This window comes from Drosophila mojavensis, unplaced genomic scaffold (assembly GCF_018153725.1).
Source record: "Drosophila mojavensis isolate 15081-1352.22 unplaced genomic scaffold, ASM1815372v1 contig_277, whole genome shotgun sequence".
Taxonomy (NCBI): domain Eukaryota; kingdom Metazoa; phylum Arthropoda; class Insecta; order Diptera; family Drosophilidae; genus Drosophila; species Drosophila mojavensis.
The window spans coordinates 1,517,642-1,544,368 of record NW_025318822.1 but is presented as its reverse complement, the minus strand read 5'-3'; the positions used below and the strand labels follow the sequence as shown (position 1 = coordinate 1,544,368).

At 41.0% G+C, this 26,727-nt stretch overlaps 8 protein-coding genes across 19 annotated transcripts in view; 5 read left to right on the top strand and 3 right to left on the bottom strand.

Moving 5' to 3' along the window:
• The window catches only part of LOC6574054 (tight junction protein ZO-1), a 116,315-nt gene extending 106,326 nt beyond the window's left edge, over positions 1-9,989 (top strand). For 4 of the 10 annotated variants that reach the window (XM_044008267.1, XM_044008269.1, XM_044008270.1 and 1 more), the window contains 9 exons: positions 132-365; positions 603-1,237; positions 1,951-2,102; positions 2,166-2,265; positions 3,263-3,497; positions 3,563-3,854; positions 4,496-4,628; positions 5,955-8,137; positions 9,062-9,989. In XM_044008267.1, the coding sequence (XP_043864202.1) occupies positions 132-365; positions 603-1,237; positions 1,951-2,102; positions 2,166-2,265; positions 3,263-3,497; positions 3,563-3,854; positions 4,496-4,628; positions 5,955-8,137; positions 9,062-9,285 (4,188 nt within the window). In that variant the 3' untranslated portion in view covers positions 9,286-9,989. Of the gene's footprint in view, positions 1-131; positions 366-602; positions 1,238-1,950; positions 2,103-2,165; positions 2,266-2,501; positions 2,993-3,262; positions 3,498-3,562; positions 3,855-4,495; positions 4,633-5,954; positions 8,138-9,061 lie in introns of those variants that run through there. The other 6 variants (XM_044008268.1, XM_044008272.1, XM_044008274.1 and 3 more) reach the window with 4 other exon arrangements.
• Positions 9,990-10,361: 372 nt separating this feature from the next.
• Positions 10,362-13,055, bottom strand: LOC6574051 (armadillo-like helical domain-containing protein 3). The gene is made up of 6 exons (XM_002000073.4): positions 12,854-13,055; positions 12,592-12,799; positions 12,081-12,534; positions 11,610-11,984; positions 10,967-11,547; positions 10,362-10,911 (listed from the first exon to the last, which is right to left on the bottom strand). Exons 1-6 carry the CDS (start codon positions 12,905-12,907, stop codon positions 10,502-10,504), a joined length of 2,082 nt encoding a protein of 693 aa, XP_002000109.1. The 5' UTR covers positions 12,908-13,055; the 3' UTR covers positions 10,362-10,501.
• A 102-nt stretch (positions 13,056-13,157) lies between these two features.
• On the top strand, positions 13,158-14,038 carry LOC6574050 (ubiquitin-conjugating enzyme E2 N). The gene has a single exon (XM_002000072.4). The coding sequence runs from the start codon at positions 13,406-13,408 to the stop codon at positions 13,859-13,861; it is 456 nt and encodes a 151-aa protein (XP_002000108.1). The 5' UTR covers positions 13,158-13,405; the 3' UTR covers positions 13,862-14,038.
• A 482-nt stretch (positions 14,039-14,520) lies between these two features.
• On the top strand, positions 14,521-15,797 carry LOC6574049 (iron-sulfur cluster assembly scaffold protein IscU). Its single transcript, XM_002000071.3, has 3 exons — positions 14,521-14,726; positions 14,925-15,431; positions 15,491-15,797. Exons 1-2 carry the CDS (start codon positions 14,640-14,642, stop codon positions 15,300-15,302), a joined length of 465 nt encoding a protein of 154 aa, XP_002000107.1. The 5' UTR covers positions 14,521-14,639; the 3' UTR covers positions 15,303-15,431; positions 15,491-15,797.
• LOC6574048 (vasotab) lies at positions 15,785-16,911 on the bottom strand. Its single transcript, XM_002000070.4, has 3 exons — positions 16,778-16,911; positions 15,996-16,190; positions 15,785-15,935 (listed from the first exon to the last, which is right to left on the bottom strand). Exons 1-3 carry the CDS (start codon positions 16,803-16,805, stop codon positions 15,877-15,879), a joined length of 282 nt encoding a protein of 93 aa, XP_002000106.1. The 5' UTR covers positions 16,806-16,911; the 3' UTR covers positions 15,785-15,876.
• Positions 16,912-17,982: 1,071 nt separating this feature from the next.
• Positions 17,983-19,884, top strand: LOC6574047. 3 transcript variants are annotated; one of them, XR_001449579.3, is made up of 3 exons: positions 17,983-18,757; positions 18,836-19,367; positions 19,446-19,884. XR_001449579.3 is itself a non-coding variant. In XM_015167243.3 (3 exons), the coding sequence occupies exons 2-3, from the start codon at positions 18,196-18,198 to the stop codon at positions 19,090-19,092; spliced, it is 819 nt and encodes a 272-aa protein (XP_015022729.2). In that variant the 5' UTR covers positions 17,985-18,101; positions 18,190-18,195; the 3' UTR covers positions 19,093-19,884. The 3 variants fall into 3 exon arrangements, 2 of the variants coding, with proteins under 2 accessions (XP_002000105.3, XP_015022729.2); XM_015167243.3 differs by having other exon boundaries at positions 17,985-18,101; positions 18,190-18,757; positions 18,836-19,884; XM_002000069.4 differs by having other exon boundaries at positions 18,836-19,884.
• A 37-nt stretch (positions 19,885-19,921) lies between these two features.
• LOC6574046 (S-formylglutathione hydrolase) lies at positions 19,922-20,991 on the bottom strand. Its single transcript, XM_032729438.2, has 2 exons — positions 20,904-20,991; positions 19,922-20,857 (listed from the first exon to the last, which is right to left on the bottom strand). Exon 2 carries the CDS (start codon positions 20,852-20,854, stop codon positions 19,997-19,999), a length of 858 nt encoding a protein of 285 aa, XP_032585329.2. The 5' UTR covers positions 20,855-20,857; positions 20,904-20,991; the 3' UTR covers positions 19,922-19,996.
• Positions 20,992-21,050: 59 nt separating this feature from the next.
• Positions 21,051-22,473, top strand: LOC6574045 (E3 ubiquitin-protein ligase RNF113A). Its single transcript, XM_002000067.4, has 3 exons — positions 21,051-21,281; positions 21,350-22,085; positions 22,146-22,473. Exons 1-3 carry the CDS (start codon positions 21,170-21,172, stop codon positions 22,378-22,380), a joined length of 1,083 nt encoding a protein of 360 aa, XP_002000103.1. The 5' UTR covers positions 21,051-21,169; the 3' UTR covers positions 22,381-22,473.
• Positions 22,474-26,727: the final 4,254 nt, after the last annotated feature.

The following is a 26,727-nucleotide window of genomic DNA, read 5'->3' as shown; positions in this document are numbered from 1 at the left end:
ATGCTCTCGCGTTAATCTTTGCCAAATCTCGAATATCGCTAAACAAACTTATATTGAAATTCAATTAACTTGCCTCCGCCCCTAACGTGCCTACATTTAACAAACAAAAAAATAAAATCAACAAACCCCAGCCCGTCGAATCCCTCTCCGATGATTTCCTATTCCCCATGACCACATCCCGTTTATCGTATGCATCAAGTCCCGAGTCTGACTTGGAGCTAAGTCCCGGGCCATCCGCATCATTGTCGCTTGGCAATTTGCCGCAATTGGTTAAAGCGAGCTCAGATCCATCGATTGCCACTAACCAGGATAACTTGGATAGGGATAGAGACATAATTGGTGAAGGACTACCACCTCCATATACGGTAAGAGGCCCAAACAAAGTATAGACTAAAGAAATCAATGATTAAGCCCATTTCAAAAAGTCGCGCATGCGCCCTACTAAATCAACAAATCGCGCCCCGCTTTGGGCATAATCTAGATTCTATATATAATAATAATCATCATCATCATCATCAGCAGCAACCTAATCATATTAAACCCAATGTGTGCTAATCTATTTCGCTACCCTTCACTCCACACCTGCAATGCACTGCCAACAGGTACCGTACGACCACGGCGTACAGCAGCCACCGAGTCGTCGCCAGACCCTCGACTCCAGCAAGTACAGCATCTACGGCACCAATGGTCCCCAGCAACAGCAGCAACAGCTGGCACAGTCACAGCAATCCCAACAGCAGCCGAGTGATCCCTCAGCGGGCTTGGCACGCCCCCAGTCTCTGTATGGCATCAATGCCCCAGATCTGCCGCCGCGCATCGATCGCCAGTCCAAGCCAGGTGATCTGCCCCTGAATACGTCGGGCAGCTCGTCGCGTAACGGCAGCTCTGGCGGCACTCTGGGCCGCAGCGCCCAGGAGCGCCTCTTCGGCAAGGCTGTGCTGCAGGACGACGTCCAGGCCGAGTACGTGACGCGCAATGCGCTAGTCGGTGCCGGCGGCGACACAATCGAGCGCCAGCAGCAGCAGCAGGCCTCACTGGAGCGTCAGGCACGCATGAATGCAGCCATGGGCAGTCCGGCCCAGCATAAGGCCAACGGCAACGGCAACGGCGGCCCCGCCTCCACCTACGACAGCGTCTCCAGCTACGACTCGTACAACAACACACAATTGGCCATGCAGAACCTCGGCCGACTGGGCCCCAATGCGCCCGATGATCTCAAATCAGTGCCAAATGCAAGGTAAGTCATTGTGCCAGATGCAAATGTAGATTTATAGTCGAGCAAAGCCAGCGAGACAGATCACTTGATTTGTCTTCTTAATATACAATTCGAAGGGGTATACATATGGTTTATAAAAGTTTATTGAAATAAAATTATTTTATATAATGATAGAGCGTAAGCCATCAGTCTAGCTAGACTTCATCCATTAAATAGTTAATAATCTGGAAAAACCGAGCACACTTAGTCAAAAGTTCTTCTCTTACTGAATTTTTGGTTTGATCGATTCCTAGCTATTAAATGGATGGAGTCCTGCTAGGCTGATTGCTATCATATCCTATCTCTTTCACGATATGTGATCTATTGGGTCGTGCACTAATTTGGATTATTTTATTGACTTTTTAACACGCTTTTTATGCCAACTTGATATGATATGTATATGATATATAATCCATAATCTATGATATTTGATCTGTGAACTATAAGATATTATAGACAAATTTTATGTTTTCTATTATATCATAATCAAACTTAGGAGTTTGATTTAAAAATCGAATATAAAATAACAAGAAATATATATATAAAAAAAAAAAAATTATAATAAATCATAAAAATATAAAGTTACTATGGAAACAATCGCTACTATAGCATTTATATATTTTTACAAAATTATTTCAATTATTATTTATTATCATATTATTAATATTAATTTCAATTTCCAACAATTATTTCAGTGGACGCCCCTTGCCGCCTGTGGGCCAGCCGCATGACTATGGTCGCTCCGCACCGCACGATCATCGCGCCTTTGCGGCGGCCAATGATCTGAATCGCCAAAGTAGTCCCGGCAGGCCGCTCTATCACGATATGAATGCATCCCGTAATATTGGTAAGAGTATGCCCGTATTGCATATCTATATATTCTATATTCGCCCTTTCACATTCTCGACAGATCCACGCAATGGTACGCCGCAGCGACCTTCGAATTTGGGCTTGGACAGCAGCCCACGCAAGCCGTTGGTGGAGACCAAAACGGATTATGGCAAATACAGGTAGGTTCATTCGAATGCGCTCTACTCTATCCATATGGAGCTCTCCATTAATGTCTGTGAAATCATATATGCAATTTTTACTTTCTCTTTCTCTGATGTTAACGCCATTTGAAACGAATCGCATGCAATTTCAAACGTTTCGTAAATATGCAAATCTTTTGTATTCAATTCAATTATCGAATTTCGCTTGTTGCCCGTTTGTTGTCGTTCAATCTCACTGTCCCATGTCCGTGTAGAGGATACCATCTGCCCAATCCCCATGCACATCAATTGCATTTCAAATACACATCGCATCGCATTCAGACGCCCACGGCCCTGCAGATCAGCAGCCTGGCGCGTCTCGGCGCCATGGATGCACCTGCCACGGGCCTGGGGCCCTGGAGTCGTAGACCCATTGCAGCGCCACGCCTGAAAATGTCGCCCATGTTGCCAATTGTCTCAGCCTACGATACGCTCGTCTAGAGAGCCCCACAACGAAATTTATTTCAACGAATTATTGCATCGCCACAGTCAATGTCCACATAGAGTTTCCATTATATACTCACAGTATCGGGGCTTTCAATGAAAGCCTAGATATTGTCGATTGCCTTTCAATTTTCTTTTATATTTCTATTCATAGTCTATTGCGAAATCCTTTCATCCCTCATTTCCCACTGTGTATATAGACAATCTTCCACAAATTCAAATGTCTATTGTGCAATAAACGAAATGAGTATTACAAAAATAATCGAATTGTATTGTGTTTTAGTGAATATCATAAAATATCTATCTGCATATATCTATCTTTATATATTGTATAATCTTCATAGTTTATCACACGTCCTATAATTATGTCAAATTTTTTCTCTTTCTCGCTTCTGTTTGTGCCCATCCACACGTTTCATGCAATTTGTTTATATGCTAAACCACACATATACACATACACATACACACTTGAACTTTATGTGCAAAATACCATATGCCATCACCACCCACAACCACTGCACCACAAACGCAGTCGGAACAATTCCGTTTCGGCCGCCGACTACAGCAAGCTTCCAAAAAATCCACACGGCGTTGTTCAGCCCACGAATGCCAACAATGGCGGCCAGCTGAATGGCAGTGCCACGCCCAGCAGCAATGGCAGCGGACCCTTCAAGCCGGTGCCACCGCCGAAGCCCAAGAACTACCGACCACCCGTGCAGAGCGGCGGCAGCAGTGGCAGCGGTGGCACCACGCCCTGGGAGAATGGCGTAAGTAGCCCACTAGCCCATGATTTTAGTGCTGTTGCAATTACTAAATTTTCTTTGCATTGCAGGACTCTGGCTCACCGCGCTCGCCCAACGGCTTCTACTATCCGCCCACGCCTTCGCACCACCATTATGGCCAACAGACGCCGGCGCCCGGCTCACCGCACCAGGGCCAGCCCGCCTACGGTGCCAACAATGGCACCTACGGCCAGGCACCGCCTCCGCAGCCGCAGCAGCAACCGCAGCAGGCACAGCAATATAATCAAGCTAATGGCTACAATGGCAACAGTCACCACTACAATGGAGGCAGCGGTACCGGGCCCTACATAGCGCCACATCGCGGCATGCCACCGCCAATAGGTGAGTGGAAGCATATTTAAGGAATACCTAGAAATTACATGTAACTATATATAAGCTATAGAAAATCAGATGGGAATTTAAAACACTTTCAATATACAAATATTTTAAATAAAAAACTATTGCTATTGCTCAATTCTGTTAGTTTTAAATTTATATTAATTCTAATCTCTAATAAATAGTTAAATTTCTCCATATTTTTAAATAAAGTATCTCTATTATTAATCTATTTGAGAAACATATTATTCACTTTTTCTTTAATCCAGGATAACAATTAATATAATAACAATAATAATAATTTTTTTCCAATATACAAATATTTAAAAATAATGCCAGAAGCTTCATTAGCCATTGCTTAATTTTCAGTTAATTTTAATTGTATATCAACTCTGATGTCTAATAAATAATTTAATTTTAAATAACTAAATTTTGTGACTCCATATTCGTAGGCAAAATATCTCTCTTTATTTGTATTCTATTTGTGGAACATTTTAAACATTTTTTTAAAGTCAGGATAATATAATAATATAATATAATAACATTATTATTATTTATTTTACATTTACTATAATAATATCGTGTATGTCTTACATAGTTTATTTGTAAATTTCCACAACTAATTTGGAATTTGTTTATGGCCGCAGGTAATATTCCACCGCACACACCTGAACGTCATGCACTCGATTTGGCTGGCAGTCGGGAGCAGCGAGGCTCCGCCTTCGAATTGTATCGTAAGCCACAGATTGGCGCCGCTGTGGGGCACCATCACAACATGAGGTAAGTGCAGATGCCGTGTGTGTCCAACTACATTGAATATTCCCAACCCAACCCAACCCGAAAAGAAACTGAATCACAAAACAGATTGAGAATTTCTAAAGCCAGTTTGGTGTGTGAGTGTATGTTTGAATGTGTGTGTATGTGTGTGTATGAGTGTGGACATTCCTTGAGATCTAGTCCAATATAAAACTTTACACAACTTGTACTCCGTACTCTGTACACTGTTCAACGGCTCCACATTTCTGTTAACGAAAAATGTTTTTATTTTTGTTATATGTCATTTTGTAATTTACAATTGTTACCACAATCAATCAATCAATCCGTCAGTCAAAGCTCTCATACTGCCAATATATATTCATAATCATGCGGTTGCTGGTCATTACGTTTAAAAGAAAAAGTTAAAAGAAAATTATAAAAATAATTCGCAATTTTTCACAAAACGCACAAAAAACTCGCATAAATCCGAAAGATAAATTCTTATTCGATTTGAACTAGAGATGAATAAATAATTATTGTATTTTGCAATAACCAAAATTATTAACCAAAAATTCCAAGATTTAATCACTTTTGCTGATTCAAAAAGCAACTTGAAAATCGAAAAAGTAAAACAAAAAAAAAAAAAAAAAAAAAAAAAAAAAAAAATACATTAAAAAAAAAATAACGAAAATAAAACATTTTTCGGGTTAACTTTTTACCAAATACAGTTCTACGTAGTATCCACTATCTTATGCTAGACATTTTCTCTCTTTACATACACTTTATCATAATTTATACTCATGCTGCGAGTATTTCTCCATTCTGAACTATTTTCTATAGACTTTCAAGAAGGTTTTGGGTTCAATTAATTAAATAATACTTTAAATAATGATTAAGCTCAAAGAAAAAAAAAAAAAAAAAAAAAAACTAACTACTAATTGACTTTTAGTACTCTCATAAACGTTGCTTGAGTTGACTACATAAACATGGTAAATGGTTACATTTTGTTCATATATCTACAAATTTGGTTATTTTGCAAAATCTAATAAGTATTTATTTTACTTATTTAAGTATATATTTATGAACCTCTTGATATGCGCTTGTGTGTGTTTTTTGCGAAAGATTTGCAGAAAGTCGCGAAAGTCGCGAATTTGCAGGGCATTCGGAACATTCTTAGAAACAATTGTAGAAATGCTGGCTTATAAACCGAAGGCAAATGCTTAATGGGCCACCTCGAAAGCGATCCTCTTTATTTGAAGATCCATTCCTTAATTTCCATAAACAGGTTTATCCCTATATAAACAAAAACTTTCTGCTAACCTCCATAAAAAAAACATTCAAAAACTCTAGCGAAATGGAGCCGTACGATGCGCGCTATGAGGATTATTATGCTATGCCGCCACCAGCACCACCGGGTCACCCACACTCGCACGCCCAGCCGTATCCGCATCATATGCAGCGCTCCCGATCCGCTCCTCGATATCCCAATGAGCGGCCACCGCATGCCCAAGATCCCAACTACTACAGCCACTACGGTACAGGCAGTCGTGGCTACAGAGGCCATGAAATGCAGCCCTACTACGACGATCAGGGCATGGAACTGGCGCAGCCGCCGCCCCTGCCGCCGCACAAGAAGAAGAAGTCGGTGCTGAAGAGTCCGCTGGCAGCGCTGAAGAATGCGCTGATCAAGACGACGCGCCCGCTGCGTCGCATGAACAGCATGGTGGAGCCGGAGCGCAAGCCGAAGGGACTGCGACGACAGCAATCGATGCTGGAGCGTGGCGTACAGCGGCCCTACTATCCGGACGAGTATCCCACTTATCCGGCGGGCTTTGAGGAGCGGCCACCACTGCCACCACCAGGCGATCCGTACTATCGCGCGCACTATCCGCAGCAGGAGATGATGAACAGCACGTACCAGAACCTGGAGAGTGAGGATATCTATGGCAATATTGCCGGCCCAGTGCATCGCATGCCGCATCAGCAGCAGCAGCCGCCGGACAACGGCTACGGCAGTTATGAACAGTACGATCTGTATGCGAATCGCGCCTGCATCGACCTGGAGCGGCGCCAGGCAGAGGCCGCTGCAGTCGGCGGACGGAGCGGACGACGCATTGTGCGCCGGCACAGCACCACAACGGCAGACCGCGGTGGTGCAGCAGCATCCGGCCGACGCCACATGCCGCAGCATCCCGGCAACGGCTACGAGCAGCAACAGGCGCACGACATTTACCAGACCCGCCAGGGCGCATACATGATGCCCGAGCAGCGGCGGGCGCCCAACTCAGAGGTCATGACACGACGTCGCTTCTACCCGGGCGCCGCCAATGAGCAGGGCGAGGAGCCAGCGGAGCCCATGTATCAGTCACGACGGGAAATGCAGCGCGAAATGCAGCGCAATCATCTGTATCAGTCGAAGCGAGAGATGCAGGAGCGGATTATTCAGGGCAAGCGGGACATGGAACGAGAGTTGAGTGCGCAGAGCAGCAGCCAGTCCGAGCGCAGCGACGATCGCTCCGAGCGTTCCGGCGATGGCAACTACCACTCGAGGCGGGAGGCAACGCGCAGTCAGCTGCGAGAGCAGATCTATCAGACGCGGCGCGAGGCATTGGACAGCATGGCTGAGCCCATCTATGTGAGCAAGCGGGATGTGGGACGGCCGGCGCCCATCTACGAGACGCGCGAGGAGAGCATTATGCAATCCCGCGAGAACGAAACGGACGAGAAGAAGGAGAAGGAGTGTAAGACGGAGCAGGTGCAGGTGGAGATCAATGCACAGCCCGAGGAGGCGCCGGACAGCACGTTGAGTCGCTCGGACCTGCAGAAGTCCTCGGACACGGTCATTGAGAATACATTGACTGCTGGAGCGGGTCAAGCGCCACTGGTGCAAGACGAAATCGATGCGGATGAAGAGGCAAATGAGGAAGATTCCTCAGCAGAGCCCACAGAGCAACCCACGGCCATTGAGAGCAACCAGCACAACGAGGGCATGTTGGCCAGCGAGACGCAGCAGAACATGTCGGATGATGTGTTCGAAGCCGCCGATCAGGTGACCCCGCTGCCCCAGGCGACGGACTCCGCTGCCATCGGTGCCGCCTCGCCGCGTGCTCTGCGTGCGCCCTTCCACATTTCCAACATCTTGAAGAGAACAGCACCGCCGCCCAGTTCGCCCAGAGCCGACAGCTGCACCTCCATTGAGACGCAGTACACCTCGCAGGCCAGTCTCCCGGTGGGACCTCCAAATGCCACCAGCACGCCATTCAGCAGCAGCATGTCGCTCCCGATTGCGGGTCCAGTGCCAGCCAATGGCAATGGCAATGCGGGTCCATTTCCCAGTGTGCCGCGCGAGCCGAGCACCACGCGCGGCTTCTTCGATAGCAGCGGTGGCACGCTGGCCGACAAGCTGTGGCATGTCTCGCTCCAGATACCGCCGGGCGCCATTCCCGCCGGCGTGCGTCAAGAGATCTACTTCACGGTCAGCGATCCCCGCATGGGACAGGCCGTAGGCGGACCGCCGCTCGACATGGAAAATGGTTGGTCCACTAGCTTTTCCTACACTCTCGTATTGCTCGTATTGTTCGTATTGTGTTGTACCTCCTCCACTACCACCTATTGCAACTACAGCAACAGCAACAGCAATAAGCAAGAACAGCAACAACAACAACAGCAACTACAGCTACAACCAGCAACAACTATATACTAAAGCAAATTCACAAGTTTCTATTATTCTTTCATTTTTTGATTTATTTGTTTTCGTATTTTGCTTGCAAATCATTTATTTATTTTATAATAATTACTATATGCAAAAATATTTCGGGCTTTTATTCACTTCCAAAACTCATCATACCATATCATATGAGTTCTGGAAGTTTTCTGTTGTATTGTTACTGTAGCTATATAACTATTGAATGTATATCATTTTATATATGTACGTAAAACTAACTCTGTAGTTGCTTGCACTAACTCTTACTTATGTGTAATTTGTTTGTACTAATTGCTGAATAGGTATTTTTATAAATGTTTAATATATATGTGAAGTGCACTAACTTTTTAACACACATTTCTCGTCTAAACATTCTGCATATTCATTGCTTCACTCGATAAATATTTTGAATATTATCAAAAATATAAAAGTTATATTTTAGGCAATTAAAAAACATACAAATAATGCACGAATATGCTGATATTTATGCACCATCTAATTTTTGTTAACCCCTTTTTATAAAATCTACAAGTATTTATCCTAAATCTATCAATTTCCTCCCCTCCTATATATAAATGTTATGCTACACCCTTCACTATATTTCTCTTTAACACTTAGAAAACACAAATCTGTCTTATTATTTTGCTGCTTCTCAAAAGCAATTACACACACCAACACAAGCATCTACCTGCAATCGGCTTTATGGCATATACAGATGAGATAAGTGTTAATCAATGTCTAATATTCCCCGTAGGTGAAACGATGCTATCGCCACTCGTCATGTGCGGGCCGCAGGGCCTTGAATTTCTGGTGCCCGTGACGCTTAATATACCCCACTGTGCCGGACGCACTGCATCATTGGGACTGGCGCTGAAGGCGACGGACAGCGAGAAGAATCTACATACCGAATGGGATAATATTGATTTGCCCAGCAACGCGGCTGCCCACACAGTGTCCGTCAAGGTGGACCACTTCTAGACAGTTAGTTATAGCACATTACGTATCCTCATTAACAGATCCACATGCAAATATACGCATTGAATGGACCGCTCTATAATCATATACAATATTCTCAATTGTAAATAAAATCATCTGAATTACATTTAAGCCACAATTCCAAGACAAGCGCGCAACAAATAAACGAAACTTAGGCATTGATTAGAAAAAGATTAATTTAATTGAAATTCTATTTGTTAATTGTGCCTTTAAGTGATCGAATGCTTCTGAGCCAAGTGTCGTATAAATAATATAAGCAAACGAGCTAAATTTAATCAAATAATATATTTAAAAAAAAATTAAAACGAAGAAATCTGTATAAAAAATTAGCTATAGTTTGATAAAAAACAATGTATATTTTAATGAAATTTATTTACCCTATTATTGTATTTTACAAACATTGCATTATTGTAATCGAATTTTGATATTTTATTCTATGTAATTTGCGAATTGTTTTTTACCCACGATCCGCTTTAGCGCATTGCAAATGTTGTATACAAAAGAAATTCTTTTATAAATCGCGTAACTACGCTTAGACTAAGAAAATGCCTATATAGCCAACAAAATGAATATATATATAAATATATATACTATGTACCCAAAATGACTTTTTGTATGCAAAAGAAATAAAAACACTTTGAAGCTTGGGAATAAATAAAGCAGCCACAGCAAATATAAACAATAAATTGTTTTAAAATATTTTCATTGCTTCATAACAAAAATTTAATTATAAAATGTCTGCCATGTAAGTATTATTTGTATTATTTTAAACTAATATTTTGTATTTCCTACCATTTTTTATACACCCTTAAAACACAAAGGATTTGCTTAGTTAACTAAATGTAAAATGCGCTGTTTGAAAATGTAGACAAATATGGGAAATATATTTTAAATACATTTATAATGATAAATAGTAGCGTAGGCATATATGTACGTATATATTCTTCCAATATATATACATACATGCATATATAGGTTTATTTATTATGTATTATTTGTATATATCTCTATGTAAAAATGTATAAATTTATGTATAAGTGCACTGCTCGACAACGAAAATTAACAAAAGCTCGCAAAAGCACTTTTAATCTTATAGATTACATAGAGTTTATGCTTCCAGAGATTGAATAATTAGGTTTTACAATTACATAACTAAACGCCAGGAAACAATTTTAACAGTCTTGGAGTCTATGGGCTCCTACGTGGATGGCGTTGTTGTTGGCGTTGATGCGGTTACAGCCGTTGTCAGCAGCACATCCTGCTCGGGTATAACGGACACAGCCTCCTTAACGTATCCATAGATATGTTTGCGCGTATCATTGACTACATCGCGCACCATGGCCTGAAAGAAACTGCTGTGCAGCGGTGCCTCAGCATATCGCTCGTACTGATCGAGCGAGTCCTGCAGCTTTAAAGTAAGGTCATAGTTCTTGCGAACGACATCAAGTATTTGTTCCTCTGTCGGCGTGGACAAGCCCTGCTCGGCCAGCCATTCCTTAATTTTGTTTTGAAAGTGCTTAACAATGGCGAGTATATTCACAAGAGCATTCAAGAGTTTGATAACATCGTCCTTGTACTCACACTCCGGCATTGTTGTGTAGCGTAAAACTAGAAATAATATTAGATATAGCTGCGTTTAAGACATTGACCTTTCTTGACCTACCCATGGCATGGATTTCCGTAAAGACTTTCTCCTCACGATTCAGCTCATAATAGAGTTCGTCGTAGCTGTTCGTTGTGGCCAGGAATGTGTCGCCGTATGTAATGAACAAATTGAATATGTTGACCACCTGCAGCGACAAGTGGAATATATTGCACTTTTTGACCAGCGTCTGCTCCTGATTGACCAGAAAGCGCAACAGGCCAATCAAGGCCGACCACAGCTCCTTCCAGGGATAATTCAGACGAACGCGGCAACGTTTCTGATAACATAGAATGCGATGAATGACTCCAATGCAGAGCAAATACAGCTCCATGGGGAATTTCTTCATTAAATGCGAGACAATGAACTCCACCAGCAAATCGAGTAATGTGGCAGCCAGAGGCTGCGATTTGCCTACGCGATCCACATTTAGCTTGCGATGGCGCATTTGAGCGCGATGCAGCATCACCTTAAAAGTTAAGTTGCTGTCGTGCATCATTGAGTTGGCATACTGATCCTCCGATATGCAGGTGAGTATCAGAAAGCAAAGCTTCAGGTTGGCAATGCTCGATTCGTTTTTGTTATCTTGCATCACAATCGAACTGAAAGAGCATACCAAAAGAATTAGCGGGGATCGCTTAACTGATATTAAGGCTTGAGTTACCAATATTGAAAAACGGCCACGAGCAGATTTGTCGGATATTGAGTCATGTCTATAATGGGTGCATTGGCCAGATCAGGCGTTGGCTGCGTCAGACTCAATGTGTTGCTCGGCGATGGCGGTGCACTCGACTCCGTCTGTGGATGAGCCAGCGTTGTGATGAAATTGCGGTTGAGATGCACTGCCTCATAGAGGGCGAGCAATAGGCCATTGTTAGCCTTGATCTGCTGCACACGCTCACATCCCTCGTCTGAGACAAACATGTTGCCAACCATGCTTGACAGCGACGAGAACCACGAAGAGGATTGCACGTTGTTTAAACTCTGAATGTACTGGCGGCAAAAATCAATCAGCGACTGTGAGATCATTTGTCCATATCTACAAAAAAATAGATAAAGGGTCATTATACCAAACATTCCTTATCGCGCACACTCTGATAGTTTTCAGCGAGCAGAGCATTAACTGATTATTTACCCATTCAATGCGAGCTCGTCGGCCAAAATGGAGAGCTGCACCACATACGGATTGGTTGCCTCGTGCTTGCGATAGTTCACCAGGATGGTAAGCAGTATAACAATATCGTGGCCATGCTGGGCGCGAAACGTGGGGTCGCTTAGCAGGCGTACAAACGCATCGAACAGGCTGTGCATCATGAGGTACTCGAAGAGCACATTCTGTCCAACATCCGTGCCAGTCACCAGCACCAGCAATAGTTTAAGGCACATGAACCGAGCGTTCTCTGTGACGTCGCCAAGCAGAATGCGATTGCAGTATTGCATTAGCAGCTTCAGCCATTCATCCATAGTCTCGTGGCCAAAGATCTCGTTCAATATGTTCGAGCTGGCATCCGTATTGCACTTTCTGAATATGCCATAGAAGAGTGAGCATAATGTCTGGAGACTGTTGCACAGACGTTTGGGATGATCCTCTACAGTAGTTAAGGAGGTGTTAATAGATATCTTCATTTAAGTATTACAGCTCTTACCCCTTGAGGTGTCCAGCATTTCGATGCATTTCTGGAAAAGCGTATTCAGATTCGGTTTAACCACTTGCAGCTGTTCGTTGTTTAGTTTGCTGATTTGGTCCTCCAGCGACTCGAAATTGGGCTGCAGCAGAAAGAACTCGTTCCAGAACTCTGGGCTATCAGCGCTGGGATCCTCTCCGCGGCAGAGCAATTCATAAATGTAAACAACCTAAATAAAAAATGAAAATATCAAAGACGTTCGATGTATCATATTCGTGCAAACCTTTTCTTTTGGACGTTTTGTGGAACCGCTGCCGCTCCGTTTGCGTGACGTCATCGTGTTGGAAACAATTTGTTAAACTCTGGAATATTCAACAATTCGTTGTGGGTGTCAGCTAGGAGTGATTGTCAGGCTATTGTTGCTACTTTTGCTGGTAGTTCGACATCAGGGCCGTCACTTAATACACGTTCATTCCAATGAATGGGATTGAAACGTGTAGGCAATGCTGATTTTGGTTAATACTTTCCAACACTGCTTGGCCAGCTGTTGTGCAAGTTCATTCCATTTTCGGAACTAGATTTCTGTTCACCTTTTAGGCACACAGGAAAGTTTGCTTTTATACAACGCTCGATCAAACTTATAAATCATTGTTTTATAGCGGAACATCGTAATACTCCTATGCTCGCATTAAAAATTCTTAGTTAGACAGGTGCAAAAAAGTTACTCATTCGCTGAACGCACGTATCAAAAGGCGAATATCTTCTTGTCGTTCTTAACAACAGAAACGACAGCAACAACTTGGACTAACAAAAAAGAATAAAATAAGGTCAAAACATGTCCAGTCTGCCACGTCGCATCATCAAGGAGACGCAGCGCTTGATGCAGGAGCCGGTGCCCGGGATCAATGCGATTCCCGATGAAAACAATGCACGGTATTTCCATGTAGTTGTCGCCGGTCCCAACGATTCGCCCTTTGAAGGCGGCGTGTTCAAATTGGAGCTTTTCCTGCCCGAGGACTATCCCATGTCGGCGCCCAAGGTGCGTTTCATTACAAAGATCTACCATCCCAATATCGATCGCCTTGGTCGCATTTGTTTGGATGTGCTAAAAGACAAATGGAGTCCGGCTTTGCAAATCCGTACCATACTATTGTCCATTCAGGCGCTACTCAGCGCGCCCAATCCCGACGATCCCTTGGCCAACGATGTGGCGGAGCTCTGGAAGGTGAACGAGGCCGAGGCCATACGCAATGCACGCGAATGGACGCAGAAATATGCTGTCGAAGACTGAAGCAGCGCAAGTTCTGCGTGCTCTTAAATCTCCTTGCGTGCTGGCTGCCGGTGGAAAGGGAGGCGTATCAGCCAACTTTTTTCTTTTTTTTAGGGATGGGCAGTTCATCCTTTGTCCCACAAACAACGCAAAACAAAGCAAAGCTAACCAACAACAAAACCGGTAAAAATAAGAAGAGAGAATTAAACATTTTTATAACACATTTTTTTTGTATATTTAAATAAGTCAATGCCGAAGATATGGAGATGGCGATAACAATGAAAATATAATAATAATGCTATAATAAACGAAACATTACAAAATTCTTTGTGAAACAATGTCTTATTTAAGCTCAATCAATAAATTATATGTTTAACTAATATTTCAATTTGTAATTAATTTCACCTATGGAGAGGTGGAGATAACAGTGCAGATTGCTAAATTTAAAGTAAACAACACTGAAAATTCAACATAAACAAAAGCAATGATGCCAAACAAGAAATCATTTAATATCAAATAACCTGTGTACGTATTTACATACATATGTATGTATGCACATACAGACGCATAAACTCATACCACTAACCTCATACACAGAAGGAAAAATATTTTGGTTCTAGAAACCATGAACGAACGATTAAAGCTTGGTACCGTTCTCGATTACAATAGTAAGCAGTTCATTGAGCTGGTTCGATATAAATTACGCAGCAATCATTGTGTTTTTGTTCCTGCTCGTGCTGCAATTTCACAATTATTTTGAACTCTGTTGCTTTGTGGAAAGTAAATTTTTGGAATAAATATGTCCTTCATTAAGAAATCCTCTCGTCTTTTGCAATCCCAGCTGCGTCGGGTGCAGAGCGTGCCAATAGCTTTATACCATGAAAATGTAAGTTTTAATACACATTTTTGCCGCACGAATTCCCTTTCGTAATATGTTTTATACTATAAATACACACACACATGCATATGCATGTATGTATGTACATATGTATATAAGCACATTAACCATTTGTTTTCATTTTCATTTGCACGCGGCAAGATAAAAATTACGTGCTGATAACTAAGTTTGCGCTTTTAATTACAGGTTGTTGAGCACTACGAGAACCCACGCAACGTGGGCTCGTTGGACAAGAAGGATATACGGGTTGGCACTGGACTTGTGGGAGCACCCGCCTGTGGAGATGTTATGAAACTGCAGATCAAAGTCGATGAGAATGGCAAGATCATCGATGCCAAGTTCAAGACATTTGGTTGCGGTTCGGCCATCGCCAGCAGCTCGTTGGCCACGGAGTGGGTGAAGGGCAAGTCCATCGACGAGGCGGGCAAGCTAAAGAATACAGATATTGCCAAGGAGCTGCGTCTGCCGCCTGTGAAGCTGCATTGCTCGATGCTGGCAGAGGATGCCATCAAAGCCGCCTTAGCCGACTACAAAGTCAAGCAGCAGAAGAACGAGACGAATTAAATACATATACTCAAGTTACATACAAATAGTAGATATGATAACCGATTAAGAGTTATCAATATTAGAAAAACGATATACAGATATACAGTTATTTTGCATTGAGTTTTAGATTATTATTAATGTGGCTGTGTAAGTAGTTATATAAGTGCTCACTGAATTCATACTTATGTAGAGTTCTTCGTTTCCAGTTTGTGAGATTTGGGATTCAGGAACTGAACAATAAGGACTCGCTGGAACTGATCCTAATTGAACGATCTGTGAATATATGTGTGTGTGTACGCTTTGGAGTGACTGGACCCCATCTGAACGGTCATGGAATATGTGTTTGTCTTAGAGGGTAGCTAATACTGATGGACGATGGCTACTTATCTAAATTTTTTTTGTGAATGGACAATATGATTGCAGTGTGGATGGAAGCCAATTAAATCTTATAGTTATGCAAAATTCAAGCTTAATTAATAATCAATTAAATGTTTAAACGATCTGAATATAAAATGCGTTTATTGATCTTGTTAATATACATTATTTGCTTTTTTTTCCAGTTTCAATTGCAAAGGTTCGTTTATCGCGATTCCTATGATAGACGTACGCTAACTCCGCCGCCGCACTCGCCCTTTGACTTGACCTCGAATGCTGAAAATTAAAGTTGTTAGTTCAATCCCATTTAAGATTAATCAATCAATATCAACTCACGATCGTCAGCGTGCTGGCAGTTATAGTTGGCCATGACGCAGGAGCTGCCGAAAGTTAAGAGACGCTCCTTGCTGCCGTTCTTGGCCTTGGCACAAACGGGCTCGTAATCATCTCCGCAGGCGCGAGCACAGCTATTGACCACCTTCTTCGAGTCCTTGGCCGGGCTAGCGAGCACGAATGCCAAGAGGCACAGGGCTAATTGGCAATAAAGCAAAATACATTATTACACATACGTAATACACTTTTAATAGTATATTGCGTTTTAGACCGAGTTCTCTGTATTGAATATACATATACATGTATACCTTGCCTATTTTTGCTAATCTCGGGAATTGGTTAGGTCAGTTTGCTCTGAACTGCCATATATAGATCAATATTTATATTTACTGAGAGATTTCATTATCGCAGGCAAAATGTACAAGTATTACGTGGGATACTATAGAAATGCCATAGGATTATTGAAATCGTTTTTATTTCACTTGTAAGCTTTTCATTTCTATACAAGTTCTCTAATTATTTTTTAATGTACTACTCTTATCTAACATTTTTCTTGTGCAGTAAAGTTTAGCTGGCCTGGAAACATATACATACATATGTGTGTATGTACATATGTATGTATGTATATACATACCTGTTCGAACTCTTGTAAAAAAAATTTCTGCTTTTAAATAATAGATTTTTACTTTTACGCCTGTCACCAAATTATGATATACATATGTACAAATTATACTTACATATACATAAGTCCCGATGTGGACGTTATGCAGTAAATAGTCACTTACCCAGAATGGTAAACAGAGCGAAACGCATTTTTATATTTCCAGTATTCCAAAAGTTTTAGAGCAAAAAATAAGCAAAATTTGGCACAAACCGGCTTTGAGTTGAGCTAGAATAGAACTGAATTCGAGACTGTGGGATTTATCACCTTTATATACAACAAGTCCAGCTCAGAGCGTAGCTGTTGAACAATAGCCGGTGACACACACACACACAGGCTGATAGACATGAATATACATATTTATGTGTATGTGCGATGATCGGAATCACTCATCCCACACTTAAATTACAGTGTATTAAAAAGTAGACAAGCTTTGAAGTGCATCGTTATTTGTATGAGTAGGTAAAAATGGCAATGGACGGGGACAACGACAGTGCCTGGGTCGATGAGAACAAATGGGAATTGGAATAGGGGATGGTGTCATTTAGTTTAAGGCGGTTATGGTGGCACTTGCCCCCTCCACAGATCTACTAACAGACACTTACAACAGAGGTGGGCAATTATCAAATTAGCGAATTTAACAAATATGGCAAAAAAGGCGATTAGTTAAAATTATATTAATATGTACATTTAACATCTCTTATCTAAAGCAGCATTAATAGAAGACATATACATTAATTTGTGTAAATGTGCTTTGAATCTTAATACGTCAAATGCAAATTACAGATCCACATTTACAACTCTGGATCAAACCAATTTACACACATTTGCATTCTTATGTGTGCAATGAACGGGAATCTGCCCCTTTGATCTAGTTCACGTGACGTTTCTACGCACCACAATCAAGTCTCTGCCTTTCATATTGTTGAATTTAATGGAATTGTTTATCAAAAATGCTCTGATTGTCATTAAGATCTGCTTGAATTCAGTGATGTCAGACCAGTCATTAAACTTTATAATATCCATATGGATTAAATCATAACTGAGCAAAATTTCCTTGTTCATAATATATAATTTTTTCAAATTTGTTGTTTTTAATACATGTGCATGTATGTATGTAGTTCATTGAACCTAAAAAGCGTATATAAACTCTGAAGTAAATATTTCAAATAAAACTGATATATTTATAAAGTAACTATAAAATATTCGAAAAGAGCGCATTCCATTCAAATAACTCGATTCCATTATCACAGATTCAAGGAATCAGTAAATCGAACTATCGTTACTTAGAATCGATATAAAATGTGCGATGTTTAGTCACACCTCTAGTTTTCACAAACTCAATGCGTCATTTCTGGCATTAAACGTTTGCAGTTTCACAACAGAAAAGAAAGTTTTTTTTTAGCTTGATCACAAATTTATAATCCCTAGTAAAATATTTATAAAAGGTAAAGTACAAGTCAAGGATCTAACGTGAAATTGAGCACATATTAGTAAACATTTTACCTGCTTGCAATAAAACTCAAAATAATGGAGGAATATATGAAATTGGTCGCCCAATACAAATGCGATATAAACTCAAACGTTGATGAAAGCAGCTCCGAAAGCGACAGCGACTCGTACGTATCAATGGGACAAACGGAGCGCCGAGCTTCGGTTCGAGAAACAAAAGAAGTCAATGCGGAGAGCGGAAAGCGCAAGTCTGGAACGGCGCGGCTGCCAACTAGGCGACCAGATCCCAACGTATACAACAGAAATGCATTGCTCGCTCGTGAGAATCGCCGTAAGAAGAAGGCGCACATGGAGGCAGTCGAGAAGGAGTTGAATGAAACGCGAATGACAAACCGATCGTTGCTGAAAGCGCTCAAAAAACAACTGAAGCGCACTCAGAAGCTTGAAAGAGAGTGCCAATTCCTGAAGGATACACTGGGTAACTACAAAGAAAACAAAAATGTAGCCACTCAATTAAATGTGGGTATTTCATCACCGAACAACCGAGCCGCCTCGCCGGAGGGCTCCCTGATATCTGCATATTCGAGCAGCAGCAGCTACGAGCCGCCCATGGAGACAGACTCTTACGCAGGCTTCCTGAACGTCGACAATGGTAGTGTAGCCGCCGAGCAATTTGTAAACGAGACACCATCAAGTTCATGGAATGATTTTATTGACGATTTATTAACAGATTATCAGCCCACGCCAGCCTACGAAGATGAGAGCTCCACCCGATTCGTGGAGCAGAGCAGCTTTGACCTGCAGCAGAGCCAGCCACTGGCCATCATTGACGAACATAGCTATTTCAATAAGTTTGCGGAAGTGGGCCTTTACACCCCGGACTGTGAGTGGAGTCCCAGTCGCACTCCGCCCACGCAGCTGCTGCAAGACGACGAATTCTTGTTCAGCAACGCAGACACAGACATCGAATGTATTGCAAGTCTATAAGTTATAGTTTAATGTGTTTTTTTATTTACTATTCTAAGAAGTTTTAACCATAATTAGATTAAGGTATTCGAGCGCGATCTTTTTGTGAATCGATATAATTCTTTCCACATTGACAGTCTTAAAACTTTATTAGCATAGCCCGTGGAGATTATGATAGAACGACAGCCCACTGCAGCAGCCCTTTGGCTTCGACGTTTCAAATTTGTTTCACATTTTCAGGCGAGTGTGGAGGCGAGTTGGATAATTCATCCAGCGCGCAAATGATTCATTTGAAGGTGGGTTTCTTCGTAGGATCTGCAAAGAGCAAAAGTTCCAAATGAGACTATGATCATCTTTTTGTGCCACTTTTTCAGTTGCGGCCAGAATTTAGGACGAAACTCGAAATCTAACGGATTTCCACAAAATATTTTCCTTCACGGCTGAGCCCTAACGGAAGGAGAAGAGTTGCAGACGTCAACTGTATTAAATACAAGCAGGCGTTGTTTTCTATTTATTGTTTTTATCGAATTTCAATAGTAACAAAATTATACTAATTTATTTGGATTCTGAAATGTTTCAGATGTTTGTTATCACACAGTCAATGTGAGATTTCATTGATTTTAGTGGACAGTGAGGCTTGGAACACCGGTACGTACTTCTATCATAACTCCTTAAAGGCATATGTTTGTATGTATACCTTCAATTATTATTTGTTGATTTTGGAAAGAATTATCGATACGATTTCATCATTATTATGCATTTGTTATTGAGCCCAAATAAAGCTATGACTACACAATATTTGTGATTAAGAAATTTGTTGTTTTCATTGCGTAATGAAATAAAAGATTCGTTTTAGGTATGCGGATTTATATACAGACTGTATTTGTGAACACACATTGTTTTATAAACGAAATTCGGGACACATTTAAGCCTTTAGCAACTTGGCATGATATTCAATATGCTCGGCCACAAAGGTAGCTATATAGAAGTAGCTGTGGTCGTATCCATCTCGTTGCTTGAATATGGTCTGGATGTGGTCGTTGGGGGCAGCTGCTGCTAGCAATTTTTCTGGCAGCAGTTGCTGGCCAGCGAGAAAATTGTCGGCCGATCCCTGATCTATGAACAGCTCTTGAGGTGTGCTGGCGTACTTGGAGACCAAGCTGGTGGCATCCCACTGCGCCCAGTCATCCCGGTTGGCACCCAAGTATCCAGTGAAGGCCTTTTGGCCCCATGGACATTCCGATGGGTTGGCAATTGGTGCAAATGCAGACACCGATTGATACAAGCCGGGATTCTTAAGAGCGCAAATCAAGGCGCCGTGGCCACCCATGCTATGACCGAAAATTCCTTTTTTGCCAGGCAAAACCGAGAAATTGGCATTGACCAATTCGGGGAGCTCTTGGGTGACGTAGCTATACATCTTGTAGTGCTTGGACCATGGTGCTTCAGTGGCATCCACATAGAAGCCGGCACCACTGCCGAAATCGTAGGCATCGTCCTGGCCGGGCAGCTCCACTCCACGTGGAGAGGTATCGGGATTTACCACAATGAGGCCTTCTTTGGCTGCCGTTCGTTGGAAGCCGCTCTTCTGCACGAAGTTCTCGTGAGTACACGTCAAACCGCTCAAAAAGTATAGCACTGGACATTCGGTCTTATCTTCAATTGCCGCTGGGGGCAAGAAGACACCAAAGGTCATGTCACATTCCAGAACGTTGGAGTGATGTTTGTAGACACGTTGCTCGCCTTCGAAGCATTTTGTGGTCGACACAAGTTCCAGTTTCATCTTCTGCAATCAAACAACTATAGTAAATTATGTGAAACAAAATAATTACTTTTGTTGATTGATTTGAAAAAGCAAGTTTGTTCTCGGTACGAATAAGAAATGAACTAACAATGATTCTTTTTTCTACACCGGTACGAGGGATGCATACTGGTTGCAGGGTGGCTCCATATTATTTTTTGCAGCCCTCAAATTATCTTTGGCTGTGTTGTGAAATGTCATAATGTGCAACACCAAAATATAGCAAAGCATTAAACATAAATAAGCCGGCAGTAATTGGAGTACTTACTGCAAATAGTTGCTATTTACTGTAATATAATGTCTGAAGAGGCGCCCAGTACGTCTAGTTTTGGCTTTAAGAAGCGGAATGTTAACAGAAGCGCCGGCATGCGGCGAAAGAAAGTCAGCAGCAGCAGCAGCAGTGATTCAGGTGAGAGCGGAATTGGCGCAAATATAAATGAGAAATAAATTTCTAAAGAGCAAATAATTAATTCACAGCTAAAAATAGCGACGAGGAGTCACATAGTAAAACCAGCGCTTTACTTCGTGCCGAAAATCGACGAAAACGCACGAATCCCAACTTTCAGAGCACCAAAACTGCGAAACGTAGGGCGGAAACGGGCGTCGCAGCTGGAAATGTCTCAGAAAGCGATTCAGACTCTGCTGGCGAGGCCAATGGAGTGCTCGTTGCATATAAATCGAAACGCGAAGGCATACCCAGCGGCCCGCAAGATCAGGGCGCAACCTCCATAAATGAAGTGGATACCGAACTGGATCGCGATGCCCAGGCAATCCACGTGCGCTCGGTCAAAATCAACGAAGAACTTGAAGGAAAGGCAGACGACAAGATCTATCGTGGTCTCAATAATTATGCGCAGTACTATAAGAAGAAGGACACGGCAGCTGGCAACGCCAGTTCAGGCATGGTACGAAGTGGACCCATACGGGCGCCGGCTCATCTGCGTGCCACTGTCCGTTGGGACTATCAGCCAGACATTTGCAAGGATTACAAGGAGACGGGCTACTGTGGATTTGGCGACAGTTGCAAGTTTTTGCATGATCGCAGCGACTACAAAGCAGGCTGGCAACTGGAAATGGATCACGAGGCGCAGCGCAAGGGAGAATGCGATTCGGATGGGGATGATACCAAATACGAGATCCACTCGGATGAGGAGTCTTTACCATTCAGATGTTACATATGCAGGGGGAGCTTTGTCAATCCAGTAGTTACCAAGTAGGTGTTTATATATGCGCTTGTAATATAGGTATGCTAATTAATCTATTTCTATTTCAGGTGTAAGCACTATTTCTGTGAGAAGTGTGCTTTAGCTCAGTACAAAAAATCGCAGCGTTGCATCATTTGCTCACAGCAAACCAATGGCATATTTAATCCTGCTAAGGAGCTTATAGCTCGTCTCAAAACAGAACCCATGGAAGATTTAGATGATGATGAAGACAATGACAACAATCATCATGACAATAGCAAAGAGCAAGAGCCGGCTATATCCTCGAATAGTGATAGCGATTAATCAGGTTGTTTTGAAGAGTTTATAAAGAAATGGATTAGAATTGTCTAGAATAGGAAATAATTAATTATAATAAAAGTTTTTATATTTTGAAAATGAAGGAAGTTAATTATAATATAACTCGACTAATTTGATTGGTGGTCTTATTATTCCATGAAACGAAGTCACCTTTAGTTTTCTGCTTTTGTTGTTTTATTTTAGATTTTCCTTTTTCCTTTCATTTATTTTCACCGTCTCTCTCTCCCATTTATTCTGCTATTTTCCAGTCAACCTTCACGCATATAAACATCTTTGGCTGCAGCGGCAATAAAGTTGTTTTTTACGAGTACCTGATTCTCAGTTGGATGCTACTCCATCTTTAATGCAGAGTGGAAAACATTTGTTCATTATTCAATTGGCAAAAGTTTCTGCACTACTGCTTGTTGGAATTATTAGTCTGCTGGGAATAGAACCTGCTGGGGCTGATTGCACATTTGGCTGTTTTTCGACCTCAAGAGAATAAGAGAGAGAGAGAGAGAGAGGGAGGGGCAAAAGCAACTTGTGCTCGAAAAGAATGCCTTTGCCATTAAGGACAGCAATCAGAAAGCTTTGTAAACTTGTTTGCCTTTCATTGTTCAGCGCATAAGACCAAAATATTGCCAATATTCGTGGCGTGGCGAGCAGAGACTAAGCCGCAAATTCTGCCTGCTCGACGCACACAACATACGAGAGGGCATAAGTCTCAAAAACAAAGCTGGGCAAAGGAAAATCTATACTTGCTGCAAGCCAGCTCGATACACACGCACACAAATCACTTTGAGCTGCCCCAAACGTCAAACCGACGTTAGTTCGACGAATTTGCAAACAAAGTTTATGGAATAGCTGCATCGTGCGAATACCTAATTGCCAAGTCTTGTGGAAGCTGAGGCAGTGAGATGAACTGCGAACGGAAAATAATTAAAATATTATATATGTAATTGGCGGGTAACCGGGGATAGATTTTTGTAAAGAGTATTTTTGTAAAGAGTATTTTCCATCAACATATTCATTTACGGAACAAACGGCCATTAACCATGATATAGAAGTTCCCTCGCACTCGTAATTAACGCAATTTAAAATCATCGCACTTTAACTGCAGATGAGACACAAATAAAAAAAAAAAAAGTACGCCACAGCATCCACAAGTCACGTACTCTCAGTTCTAGTCAATCTATTGGCTCTAATTGAATGACAAAGTCGTGCATGACAAACGAAAGTAAATTTAACGGGCAGAAGATTTCTGTCTCTGAGCGCTGACAGCTCTCATGTAATTGGCGACAAATCAGTTTTAATTATATCAATAAACTCGCATACGTGTTGACTGACAATGAATATTGGTAATATTTAGTGGGATGCCGTTAAAGGTCTCGCACACGTACTCAACTGCAACGTCAACAACAAGAGCAGAAGCCATTTTAATAATTGCACTTCAAAATGCTCTTCAATTAGCAAGTGGAATGTGTAGTGAATGTCCTTTCTCTTTCTCTTTCTCTTCTTACCACATACTAGGCCAATTGTTAGGTAATCAAGCATTAAATACGTTTGACGCGTTCTCGACATTTCGTTTAACAATGACATTAACAACTCAAGCTCAAAAGGCATCAACTCTATTCGAGACTCAGTCCTGTGAAATAGTTAGACTAATCAACCATGAAATTCAAATTAAAGTCGAATAATTTGGCATTTATTTATTTATTGATTCAATTAAATTTAAAATTTCATTAAATTTCTTCTTCTTTAATTAATTTATTAGCAGGATATATTCGTCGTCTAAAAATTGATTTATATTTACTAAAATTAAGATTTGACTATCAGCCGCTCTCGACTACTTATCTATCTATATATTCAAATAGTAAATATGTAATGCAATATATAAACACTGTTCCGTTCATATATATATATATATATATATATATGATATATATATATATATATATATTACAGAACACATTTCAAGCATCCCTCGTCTGATTTCATAGAAGACTAACTGATGCTACGTAAATGTGTTCACGTTGCGTATACGACGCATGGACCGTACATTCCAAATAGTATTTGTGTTTGTTCTCTTATTTATTGGCTTCTAATGTCACTGGCTTTTATCCCCTGGCCAATGTCCGATGGCTCAGCAGCTCACCAGCTCAGCAGCTCAACTTGTCGTTTATTCTGTCAATTATCATTAATTTCGGAATGCTCCTGTCTTCGCCAAGGCTATCGCACCTTTTGCACGCCTCCCCGCTACGTGGCTACGTGGCACGTACGCTGCAGTTAAAATGTCTCCAGCCATATAAATTGTTATTTCTTGAGCGTATAATTTGACTGTCGGTTTGGCCAATGCCTTAAAGAGCCAATGCCAACGCATGGCATATTTGTTGATAGTTTGCGGGGCGTGGCTAGTTATTCACACAGATCGTGTTGATTTATATTCATTGTGTTTTAATGGCGGTTTCTGTGTCATTAGCCAAATAGACAACTAAGATGTCTCCAAAAACAGCTACTAAATATATTTCTCCAAATTTTATAAAGAAAGAACAATTTTTTTTTTATAAAATAATTAAAAATATATCTTGTAATAATACAAAATGAATAAGAAAATTATAATTAATCTTAAAAAAATATAATTAGAGCAATAAAATAAGAAATATTAATATTAATAATAATTAATAAAATAAATAAAAAAATAAAAAAAATTTAGCTAGAATATATAAATATATGTTTTTAAATTTAAAAATATAAAAATATATAGGCGCGCTTATAAACGAGGCTAGTTAGTTAGCTTAAAAGTATAATAAACTCCTGTTTAGTAACATTAAAAATGTGTCGCCGTTGCAGAAAAACATATCTAAAAAATTATAATAAGAAATAGTTAACGAAGGATGTATATTATCTTAATATTATTAATATTGTTAATATGTTAATATGTTATTATTAATTAATATTGTTATTTAAAAAAAAAAAAGTTTCGAATGTAACAAGCAAAAATAGAAAACGTAATTGTCATGTATCTTTTATCCTATCATAATCGAAAATATGTTCGCGGTTAGTTTGATTTCAAATTAGAATTGAGCATAGCACAAGCCTCTCTGGAAGTCTGATTCTTGCCTACTAAATATTTGATTTCTGCAATTGTTTCTCTTCTTCCAACCATTTGGAATTGCGAATGTGTACGTGCAATAAAAAACATGCATCTAGTTTGGCAGCAAACATAATGCCACAACTGGTCCAAGTAGAAGTGAATGGGTCGATAAAGAACAGTCACAAAGCCGAGCTGACAAAAGTTTGGCCACATAATCATAAAGTGCACGAAAAGTTTGTGAGAAATAAGCTAAAAAAAGAAAGAGAAAGAGCGAACAAGAGAAAGGCAAATCGAAAATGAGAGCAGCGAAGAATGGAAATCGACAAACATCAATAACAAAATTGGCGTAAACGCAATAGTATTTTTTGTTGTTGTTGTTGTTTCTTTTTTCTTTTCCTTTTATTTTTGAGTGTTTTCTTTGCAGTTTTCTCCGTCCACTTGCAGCTGTATTTGCATTGCGGCTAACCAGAGACAAGAATTTTTGCGGTTTGTTTTGAAGAAAACTTTGAAAAGTTTCTCTGCTCGACGTTGGCTTTGTTACAGCTGTAAGTGAAGCGATTCATCCTTTTCTACTTCCACTTCCACTTCGACTTCTTCTACTTCATCTTAACGTTGTTGGCTTTGTGAGTGTTGCAAGTGCAGCGAGTTCTGCTTTGACTGCACTTCCGGCACATCCTGCTCTTCCTCTTGGCCGCACGCCAAAATATTGGTCGGAGTGCAAGTGTCAGAGATTCTGGGCAACCTTTTGGCTCAGATATGCGACTGTTGTTATAAATGAAGAGCTCCGCCAGTGGCTCTGTGAGTTGGGCTATTGGGAACTCTTATCAAGCAAATTGTAAAAACGCAACTTTTCGCATAACTTTTGCCATCGCTCGGCAGCACTGAGCTCTCTTTTATCGCGCTCCCTGGAGCTAATGGATCAATTTTATATGTATTTGCCCCGAGGGCAATTTTGCTCTCTGCTCGTTTGCCACGCCCCGCAATTTATAATTTAATTTTTTATTTTGTTTCTTTTTTATATACATACATATACGTATGTATTTTTTGCTCTCTGTATTTTAGTTTTAATTGCCATACGCACTCATATGAATATTGTGTGCGTGTGCGCGTGTAGCATACAATAAAGCTTGTGTGGATAATTGTTTGGCACTATTAAGTATAAGATTAATGTTTTTTGATTGTGGCGGATTAATTTGTTGCATTTTGTGAGCGCATAGTTGGCCATGCGGGTTCATTTATAATATAATTATACAATTATG